We start from the raw sequence: 10,958 nt of genomic DNA, 5'->3' as shown, positions 1-10,958 counted from the left end.
GGGGCAAGTGGCCAAGTCTAACCAGCTGGAGGGCACAAAGGGTTCATTGTTCCAAAATGCCTGCAGGAACAGCCGGCGCCGCTCCAGGGCCTCAAGCCACGTCCTCGGGAGCTGCAGGCTCCACTTCACTCCAGAAATGGTGTGAGGGAGGCTGGGTTCCCAGGGAGGCGGGGGTCCAGCACCAGTCAGTGGTGCTGGCATCTCTCCCGTAGCTTCTGTCTTGCGGTCCCGCCACCGTGAGCACTGGGCCAGGCAGTGGAAGCCAGAGGAGGACCCAGGCCTGACAGGAGGGGCGCCCCGTCTCCGCACACCTGCTGGCCAGAACTTATTCCCATGACACACCCGCCTGCAGGGTGAAGGGGAGACGGGATGCTTGGCCCCGCCCCGCCTCGTCATCCCTCACGAGAGTCCCAAACTTGCCATGGAGACTGCACCCCGGAGTGGCGGCCTGCTGCAGGCGCCTCTGCGGGATCCCCTCCTCCCTCCAGGGCTCCCGTCGTGGAGCAGGGGCCGCCCCCGGCCAGCGGGTCACCTGGTCTCAGCCCTTATAGCACATACTCGTTTCCAAGGGCGGCCCTTGAATGGGCCTTCGAAGCTCCACAGCAGGAATGACTAAGGGTGCATGGCTCAGGTTTTATTTCGGAATTATTTATTTATTATTTTTTAAATTTATTTATTTATTATTTATTATTATTATTTATTTATTAGGCTCAGGTTTTATTTCGGAACTTATACGAAGTCATTAGGAAATGGGAAATATGTTTTTCCATTTAAATATTTCTAGGCAACTAGAACTCCTGATTACAGACAAAGGGCACAGGCTTTGGATCTCTGGAGGATGAGCTGGAAGCACCAGAGTCCTGTTTATGCAAATGCCATCCCCCCTCCAGGAGAAGAGAACGTCAAAGGCAGAGGAGAGGGATGCTGACACACAGCTGCCCCTCCCGCCTCAGCCAGAGGCACCGCCTGGCAAAGCCCCCAGAGGAGAGCCAGGGGCACCGGGGCGTGCGGCGGGGTCCCAGCAGCTGCCAGGAGACTCGCATTAGCTGAATGTGACTCTTTCAGCTTCAGTCTCAAGTGTGTTCACAGGCACCTCTGGGAAATTTAACCAGAAATTGGTAAATTTATAAGAGGCATAAACTCTCAGCTTCCCCTGGTGAGAGCTGACAAAATACTGCTTTTCTTTGCAAATTGAACAGATGGAATTGTTGGTCCTTCTGCATTGGATGTGCTGTCGTCTTTTGCCCAAGAGCAAATCTCTAAAAGAAGATGCCTTTCCTGGGCCAGTAATTAGGGACCCTCCTTGCAGCCTGACCTAGGTGTGGAGGGGGAGGGGAATGAGGGGGGAAGGTGGTGGCCTCACGTGGACGGGATTATTCCATCAGTTTCAAACCTGGTCCCCGGAAGTCAGGGGACTTCAAAGAAAATTCAACTTCAAAGAAAATTCTCAAAAGCATCTTTTGTGTTGATCAGCCTGAAATGAATGCCACCGCAAAGCCTTCCCGACAGCAATCTTTAGGAAACTGGGCTGCATCAAACCACGTTTTGGAGATCGGATTTTCTCTTTTTCCTTAGAAGATGATCTAACATACCCTGTTTCCTCCAAAACATCATCTTTCCCGACACGTCTCTCTGCTGAAGTCTTCCATGCCCCAGGCGGAGTCCACGGTTGCCAGGCCCCACCGAGCCCTTCTCTGCCGGGAGTACCAGTGGCCGGCGCTCTTACAAGTGCTTCTGCTCCATAAATCCGGAAAAGTGCACCGCGAGATGCTTTAGATTACTTAGGAGAAGGGGCCGTGCTTTGGCGGGAGGGTGAAACGACAATTGGGACAGTGAGGTCCCCGTGGCCTGACTTCTGCCCCCCCCCCACCCCCCGGCCATCTCCCTGCCTGCTTCAGAGGGTGGCGCCCCAGAGGGACCAGCCCTGACCTGCAGCCTGGAACACAGCCTTCCTCATGCATCCTCCACCCTGCGGAAAAAGAGGGAAGGGGGCAGGGCACAACCCTTAAAAGAATGGCATAGCCCGAGGACACGACGTAAGCTAATTGCAACCAAATAGGTCCAAGATGACGGAGGAGTCCACCTCCACTAGACCTCAAGCCTCAGCATGCGTTCTTTGTAACAAGTCAGCTAAATGACACACCTGCAGGCGTCTCGACAGTTCCGAGGCTGACCATAAGGGTCAAGAAGTAGGTGGCAGCCCCATTCCCGGAAATCCCCGCCCCTTCCCCAATTAGCTGGAATATTCCTCCCACTCATTAGCCTATGAAATTACCCGGCCCTATAAAAACTGACAGTCCCAGACCCTGGTGATTTTCTCACCTTCTGAGATGGCCCACACTCTCTCTGTGGAGTGTGTTTCTCTCTAAATAAATCTGCTTCTTACCTATCACTGTGTCTCTCACTGAATTCTTTCTGCAATGAGACATCAAGAACCTGAGCTTCACTAAGTCTTGAAACCAGGTGTGTGATCTCAGTTAAAAGACCAGGGAGGGGCTTCCCTGGTGGCGCAGTGGTTGAGAGTCCGCCTGCCGATGCAGGGGACACGGGTTCGTGCCCCGGTCCGGGAAGAGCCCACATGCCGCGGAGCGGCTGGGCCTGTGAGCCATGGCTGCTGAGCCTGCGCGTCCAGAGCCTGTGCTCCGCAACAGGAGAGGCCAGAGCCACGTACCACAAAAAAAAAAAAGACCATGGGGGATAGGCAGGGTGGGAGGGAGGGAGACGCAAGAGGGAAGAGATATGGGGACATATGTGTATGCATAACTGAGTCACTTTGTTATAAAGCAGAAAGTAACACACCATTGTAAAGCAATTATACTCCAATAAAGATGTAAAAAAAAAAAAAGACCGTGGGTTTTGGCCGGGTTCGAGTCCCCACATGGGGGTTCAAGTCCCAGTCTGAGGTACACGGTCTCACTGCCACTCACGGGAATGAGCCCCCACGCCCACACTCGCTGGGGGGTCCCAGGAGCTGAGCCCCTCCTCTTCCCCGTCCAGCCTCTCCAGCTCCGGACAGGGTGAGCCCACCGGCGATAAAGCCAGAGTTTATAGAGCAGTGACCTCCACGCGGTGTGGAGCTGTGCACCCGTCACATGGTGCTCGTAGCAACCTAGTGACTTGGGGTCCACTGAGGCTTGGTCAGTTTATTTACCAAGGTCAGGGCAGGTGGACCCCAGACTCCCAGCCACCTCCTAGGCAGCCGGACACCCAGGCAGCAGGACGCGCTCCCCGCAGCCACACCCTCCCCCTCTTCTTGCTCTTCCTTGCTAGCGCAGCTCGCTTTTCCAGAAAGCTGGCCAAGGGCCAAGGCGCGAGCAGGGAGCCAGAGGGACGAGGACGTGAGAACCGAGGCTGGAAGGACGTCCACGCCCCGCCCCCCACCGCCCGCTAACGCTTACACACGTGTTGCTCTATTTTTAAAACCCTCCTTGGAAAGCTGTGCATTCTGACATGTGCAATTCCATGCCGTGGGTGGGAAATCAACAGCTAAACTCTACAAATTACACATATTACAAATCCTTAGTGTCTCTAAATAAACGCTCACTACTCCCCACCCACCTGTAGCCTCATGGGAAATCTAGCAATAATATTCATGACAATAAAACGTGTGCTCGCCACTAAGTCACTGAGCTTGCGGTCCTTTGTTATGCAGCAGGAGGTAAACAGATAACGGATACAGGTATCACTGCGAACTTGTTTTTTTTAAATTTAGGAAGAAGCCTTCTTGTTAACAAGAGTCGCCCAGCGGTGGAGTGGGGACCAGAGGAAAGAGAGGGACATTGCCTTAAGGACACACTTCCGAGGGGGAGGGGCCCCTTGACACTGGGCGTCCAAGGACTAGGTTCTTGTAGCCGGGGAAGCAAAGCCCTCATCTCGCTGTCCATTGTCTTCCCCTTTACGCTAGCTCAGCAGAAGTCCATTGAGCACCCACTGTACACAGCAGCCTCACAGGGGCCTGGGAGAAGGTAGCAAGCCAAAGAAGCCGGGACCCCCGCCATGGCGGGGGGGGTCTCCCTAAACAGACTGCTGGGCCCAGGGCAGCCAGGACCCCACCCTGCCTGCAGCATGCTGGGAACCCAGGAATCCAGAGCCACTCAGGTGCCTGCTGCCCCCTCAGGTGACATGCCTACTTCTCCAAGAAACGCAGACCCCTCATTTACGGATCTTAGTCCTTGCCGGCACGCTGCGCTTGGAGTGGCAGGGGCAGGGCAGCAGGGCCCCAGGTTCTCCCGCGCAGGGCTCAGGGGGTCAAGGGTGAGATCCGGTCACTGAAGGACACAGAGGACTGGCTCCGCCCTCCCCGAGCACCCCACCGAAGATTTCTCTAAGGGGTCTCAGCAGTTCAAGAAGCTCTCGTGCCTGGGGAAATCGCAGGAGAAAGGGAAAACAGCTTGGAGTTGAAGGTTCCGGCTGCTGGGCCGTCCGGGCTCCCCGGTTCACAGGAGAAGGGTTCAAAGTGGCCGGGGACCCCAGACAAGGGCCTGCCGCCCACACGGTACAGCAAAGCCTTCCAGGTGACATTTCCTGTGTGGTTTCAAGCAAAGGCCTTGTCATAATATTTGTGCTACGTTGCCTTTTATGACTTTTTAAGCTCCTAGGCTGGCTGGAAAAGAAAGCTTTGAAAAGAAGTCAGCTTAGCGGAAAGGTCAGGGGTGTGAAAACCAAACACGAGCTTCAGCAGCCCAGCCAGAGCGCAACAGCCCAGCCAGAGCGCAACAGCGCAGCCAGAGCACGCTTCCATTGCGGGCGTCCTGAGCGGCGACAGCTACTGCCTGGCAAAGGACAGGTCCCAGCGGCCACGGGCTGCTGCCTTCCGCTTGGCGGCTCCCAAGAGAGGCAACGGATGGCACCATCCGTGGTGAGACCCTGGCGTTCCCCTGGGTGCAGGGATGAGCCTCCATGGGCCCGACACAGTCTGACACATCACTCCTGTGACAAGGACACTCAGCTCCCAATCCCAGGACCTGCTCGCTGAACTGGTGGCCTGTCTTCCAGAGAGCAAACCTGGGCTAATTTGGTGGATTGAAAGCAGCTTTTGTTGCCCTGGGCACGTCGCTCTCACCCTCCGAAGTCCCACACGATCCGCACAAGAGCGTTCACTCCACAGGTGTCCACTGAGCAGGGCTGTTTGCAGGGCTGACGGCATCCAGAACAGCTGGGCCCCCAGGAGCAGCCATTCACCCATGTGCCCATTTCACAGACGACTACATCGAGGCACAGAGAAGCTAAAACACTTGCCCAAGTATTGAGAAGCAGGTTGAAACCACTTCTGTCGCCTCAGAGCTCACTGTGCTGGCCTCCAGCAAAGAGACGTTTGTGTTTCCTGTGAAGGCTACATTTTTAAGCACGTATTTTATGCGCTAAGACTCCGTGGTGAGAACATCAGGGCTCAGTGGAGCAGGCAAGCCCAGAGCCAGTTGGGAACAGAAAAGTAAGTACTGAGCCTGAACTTCTCCCTTGGCCGTGCCTGGGGTCTGGGCAGGGCTCCCTGGCCTCGCCCCCTTTCCTCAGCACCTCTCTCCCCTCCACCCACTGCAGTTTCTGATCCCCAGCCCACCAGGTGCAGCCAGCCAGGTCCACGGCTGGGCCCTGAGCGTGACATCTGATGACCACGTCTAGGTGGTGATGACAGTCCTGGACCGTACCCCCTGCACCCACAGTGGCACAAGGCCACCCACAGGGTGCCAGGCGCAGGAGCCCAGCCCGCTTGGGGGACCAGTGCTGCTTTGTTCTCTGCTTTCTGCTCCCCCATTCAGCTCCCCCCCACCCGCCACTTAACTGTGCCAGAGCTCCCCTGGGCACCCAGCTTCTGGCGCCCCGTGGACACCCCAGGAAGGAGCGGCAGCCCAGCCATCCCAGCAGGAAGCCTCCTCCTTGGGACCCCCACCCCGTCACCTCCTCTCCCCCACCTAGCGAGCTGCAGGCGACCCGGGGGCAGTTCCCTTGGGGAGGCGGGGCATAAGAAGCTGGGAAGACCTGGGCCCGGAGGCCGAACTGCCTGAGGAGGGTGCCTGGAAAGAGCCGACACTCCCTGCGCACCCCGCGGGAATCCCAGGTCCCTGGGGCGCTCCCCCCAGCCCGGATGGGCCCTGCGAGGGCGCGGGGGCGACCAGCCAGCCCTGCCCCCTTGCGGGGCGGAGACAGTGGCTGGGGCCGCCTCCTCTCCCCTCCAGCGCTCCCCACGGCTGGGCGCGCCAGTCGCCGCCGGCTCAGGGGAGGCGCGGAGCCCGGGAGGGTGCTGGCGCGGCTGGAGGTACGCGGAGCGGGCTGCGCGGAGAGCGCGAGCGAGGAGAGAGCGCTCCGGACAGTCAGGCGTGCGCTCCGCTCGGCACCACAGGCTCGCCCCGCGCAGCCCGAGCCCCAGCCAGCCAGGCGCTCTCAGCTGGAGCCGGCGCTGCCGCCCCGGGGCCCGAGGAACCGTGGGGTCTGGTATTCGGAGGAAGCCGGGAAAGCGCGCAGCCCCCGGTGAGTGCAAGCCCCGAGCGCTCTAGGCTGGCACGGACCAGGGGTCGGCGCTTCCCGGCTGGACGGCGCGCCCCCTCTGCCTTTCACGCGCACCCCTCGGGCTCCCTCTGCTCTGTCCCTGCCTGAGACACGCCCACCCCGCCCGGCGTGCGGGACATGCACCTCAACAGCTCGGCGCCCGGCCCACGGGTCTCCCAGGCTGGCGACCCCTTCTTGCTACCGCCATCGGGGCTGGAGGCGGCGCTCCTGGCCCCGGGCTTCGGCAACAGCTCCGGCAACCTGTCAGAGCCCGTCCCAGCGGCGCCCAGCAGCGACCTGGACGTGAACACGGACATTTACTCCAAGGTGCTGGTGACCATCGTGTACCTGGCGCTCTTTGTGGTGGGCACGGTGGGCAACTCTGTGACGGCGTTCACGCTGGCGCGCAAGAAGTCCCTGCAGAACCTGCAGAGCACGGTGCACTACCACCTGGGCAGCCTGGCGCTGTCTGACCTGCTCATCCTCCTGCTGGCCATGCCCGTGGAGCTGTACAACTTCATCTGGGTGCACCACCCCTGGGCCTTCGGCGATGCCGTGTGCCGCGGCTACTACTTCCTGCGCGACGCCTGCACCTATGCCACAGCCCTCAACGTGGCCAGCCTGAGTGTGGAACGCTACCTGGCCATCTGCCACCCCTTCAAGGCCAAGACCCTCATGTCCCGCAGCCGCACCAAGAAGTTCATCAGTGCTATCTGGCTGGCCTCTGGCCTGCTGGCCGTGCCCATGCTCTTCACCATGGGCCAGCAGAACCACAGCGCCGACGGCCAGCACCCCGGTGGCCTGGTGTGCACGCCCATCGTGGGCACCGCCAAGGTCAAGGTCGTCATCCAGGTGAGCGGCCTCTTCAGGGGAGCAGGAGTCGGGGGGCACCAGGCCAGGGTCTCCCCTGGGGGCAAGGGTCCGAGGCACACCCTCAGGGAAGCCTCAGCACGTCTCTTTCCCTCACCCCAACAGTACTTTCTGGTCTGTGTACCCTCTGGGTACAGGAAGTTGGAGAAGTGTCCCAAAGGAAGTTTACTCCTGGGAAGCTGGGGAGGGGTGGGGGGTGCGGCAGGAGGGGTGGGGCTTGAGAGCGGCCTGACCCCCACTTCTTCCCCCCTTTCGCTCCAGGGCTGCCAGGTCTCAGCCCCCCTTATCTCATCCCCTCCTTCCATCAAAGGGGGCTGGAGCCCTGGATCAGTGACCTCTCCAGGGGAGGGGCGTCCGTGGATGGACCTCAGCTGTCTCCATGTTCCCTGAGATGTAGGGTAACCTTGTGTGTGCTGGTGCCGGCCTCTTTCGGGAGAGAGTCCCTTCCATCAGCTTCTGCAAAGGCCCTGTGGTCCGTCTCCTCTGTAGCAGAACCGCCCCCGCCAGGACTGCTCCCCCTGTGCCTCCTGGCCCGATGCTGTCTTGGGCCAGTTCCTTAATTTAGCCTCAGTTTTCCCATCTGTGAAATGGGGCAATCACAGCCCCCCACCTCTGAAGGTGGAAATTCAAGGGGGAAGGTGTGGGGAGTGCTTGTTTGGCTCCTGGCGTGGAGAAGCTCTCGGAAGCACTCTTGCTGGTGGTGGTGGTGTCGACGCTGTTTCTATTGGAAAATCCTAAGGTACTAGGCGTGGTGGCAGGCGGGGGGCCTATGTAAGGTGGATAACACTGGAGCCGGGTGACCAATGGTCCTCTGAGGGTCTGGGCGAAGTGCGCGGGAACCCAGGGGGCAGCCCTCCCCAGGGAATTGGCTTGGACGAGGCGGCCTGGCCAGGAAGGGGTATTCCGACCCTGGGGAGAGGCTTCTCAGGCAGGGACATTCCAGGCAGGGACCTGAAATGGAAGGAGGAGGGCGTCCATGGGAGCAGGTCCTGGCAGAGACACCGCTTTCAACGGCATCGTGGCCTGAGAATGTGGGTAGCCATGAAGGCGGGTGGGGGGGCGTCCTCCATCTCAGGGTGGGATGGGAAAGGAGGAGCTGGGCTGAGTGGGGGTGGGGTGGGTGCTCTGGACTGTCCCATCTGGCTGTCGTTTCATGCCTGAGCCATCCGCAGCTTCCCAGCAGAATTGATGTTGTTGCCTCTGAGTATGACGGGTGTGCCAGGGTAGGAGAGCTGGCGTGCTGGGGGGCAAGAGGTGCCGTCTGCATGTCCATCCCTGGGCTGCGGCTGACCCTCCACAAGCCACCACCAAGATGGACCCGGTGGGCAGAATTAAGCTTCGGGTCCCCTGTCGCCTGTGCTGAAAACGTGTGGCTCCGGGTGTCCCTGCATGGAGTGGCCCCGGCAGCCACGTGTGGTGGGGAGATGAGTCAGAGGCGGCCGCCTCTCTACTGATGCCTCTCCTGTGCCAGAAACAGTGGCAAGCAGGGCGGATGCAGTGAACAGTGGGAATGGCCTTCCGGCTTCCTCTGAGGTCTCGATGGGCTGTGCCCAGGGTTGGGGGGTTGGGGGACAGCAGCCACGACACCTGCCTATGAAGGTTGGACGTGTCCGGCTCAGGTCAGCAGCTCGGGGTCAGCAGTGCCCACTGCCCTCCAAGGGGATGCTCCCCTCAGACCCCTGCCCGCTCTGGCCCCTGTGGCTCAGCCAGAAGCAGCCGGCATTCGGATCATCCAGAGAAAACAGCAGCAGCAGAGGGAGCACGGCCTCCCCCCAAAGCATCCTCACTCTCTCTTGGTCATGGAACCAGACACCTCAGTGACATGGCCTCGCCTCCCAAAGGGCCACTCCCAGGAATCCTTCTGGTCAGAGGCTGTGATGCTTATGTGGGCCGGGGCGTGTCCTGCTCATGCGTCCACTAGACAGGTGTCTGTTGAGCACGCGCTGCGGAAGGACCGCTCTTGTGCCCGCAGCTGTAGCACTGCCGAGAGTTTACTCAATACTTGCTGGCTTCCTGGCGCCCTCAGAGATCAGAGTTTCCATTTTTTTTAAAAGGCCTTGGCCATGTGCTTGGGAGAGACTGACGGGCCGGTTGTGGAAGGTGCCCTTCCCTCTGATGCTGACGGCTCCCACGAGGCTTCTTGGGCTCCTGCATGCGGGCTGCTTCCTGTGCCTGAAAGAACGTTCCTCGCGGGGGAGCTCAGCCCTGGCGTTGCTCCCCGCTGCGTCTCTTCTGCACCGCCAGCCGCCACCCAGGAGAGGATTCCCCGGGGGATTTTACGTTCCCCACACGGGCTTCTGGGCCACCTGGCAGATCTGGGCCAACGTCCACAGTTTTTAAACCGTGACATCTGTCCAAAGAGGGGCTGGGTGCCTGCCTCCATGTGTCTGCCTCTCATGGACCACGTTTGGACGTGTGGCGATGTTGGCCAATCAAATGACCCTACTTTCCAAAACGGGGGCCCCTCCCAGCCCAACTGTATCCCACAAGGCCTGTCAGCCCTCCACACCTGTGAGATTCCGTCCTGGACATTTGCAAACGAAGTCGTGTTTAGAAACGAGGTGGTTCAGTGATTAGATTTCTGAGCCGCTTGGAATTGTCATTGCTGGCCACAGCTGGGCATTTTCTGGGCGTGTAGCTGGGGGCTGGGGGTGGACAGGGGGCAAGAGGAGCTTACGGTGAGGACAGGGCCTTGCAGGCCAGCGAAGGCCCCAGACCCTGGGCCTCAGGTCAATGGGGGAGTCTGGGAGGAGGAGGCCTCAGGGCCTGCCACGTTGCCCGAGGACGGTCCGGCCCCTCCCTGGACCCCAGAGAGAACTGGATTCAATCCTCCTAAACAGACTGCTGGGCCCAGGGCCGACTTCTGGAGTGGAAGACAGCACGTGCCAGGGATTGTGGGGTCTCCCTGTTGGGCAGCGCTGTCCCTGCTCACTCAGGCATCTCCCAGGGCAGGCAGTGGTCCCCACACAGGTGGGCTGACCCTGGTCGTGTCTGGTCCACTGCGTTTCAGGTCTGGCCTCGTGCTCTGACCTCAGCGTGATGAGGTCCTGCCATCACAGGCTCTGTGTCGCAGCTGCGGGTCCGGTGGGGCCCGTGTCCATCCATCCTGTGAGAGTGTACTGGGCGCTGACCGGGCAGCTGGCCGGGAGGGCAGCGACCCGAGGAGGCCTTAGTGGCAGAGGCCCTCCTGTCCCCGTCACTGGCTGTCTCCAGAGCTCAGTTACTAGAAGGGGATCCTTTCCCTCCAAAGTACGGAGTCATCTGTGCCTCTGGGGGGGGCAGGATCTGGGGGGCCACACCTGCAGTGGGTGGGCACGTGAGCTCAGAGTCCAGACCTTGGGCCACAGCCAGAGACGCCCCAGGAATAGGGTCACCTCCAGCCCTCGATGCTGATGGGCACCTGCAGGCAGAGCGCCCAGCGCCCTGGTCCAGGATTTATGCTTCATACTGCCCAGTGGAGCTTAGAGCCCCGTAGTGGTTAGTGCCCAGCGGTGATGAGTGCCCAGTGGTGATGAGTGCCCAGTGGAGCTTAGAGCCCCGTAGTGGTTAGTGCCCAGTGGTGGTTAGTGCCCAGCGGTGATGAGTGCCCAGCGGTGGTTAGTGCC

General features: G+C 60.0%; 1 protein-coding gene across 1 annotated transcript in view; it reads left to right on the top strand.

The window, feature by feature from the left end:
- The first annotated feature begins 6,621 nt into the window (after positions 1 to 6,621).
- Positions 6,622 to 10,958, top strand: part of NTSR1 (neurotensin receptor 1) — a 45,979-nt gene continuing 41,642 nt past the window's right edge. The window contains exon 1 of the mRNA XM_027086640.1: positions 6,622 to 7,335. Coding sequence (XP_026942441.1) covers positions 6,622 to 7,335 — 714 coding nt within the window. The remainder of the gene's footprint in view (positions 7,336 to 10,958) is intronic.

The sequence above is a fragment of the Aethalodelphis obliquidens genome, unplaced genomic scaffold, assembly GCF_003676395.1.
Source record: "Aethalodelphis obliquidens isolate GAN/ISIS:26980383/991018 unplaced genomic scaffold, ASM367639v1 scaffold57, whole genome shotgun sequence".
Classification (NCBI taxonomy): Eukaryota; Metazoa; Chordata; class Mammalia; order Artiodactyla; family Delphinidae; genus Aethalodelphis; species Aethalodelphis obliquidens.
The sequence above is the reverse complement of the archived record's forward strand: the minus strand, read 5'-3'. Positions and strand labels throughout refer to the sequence as shown.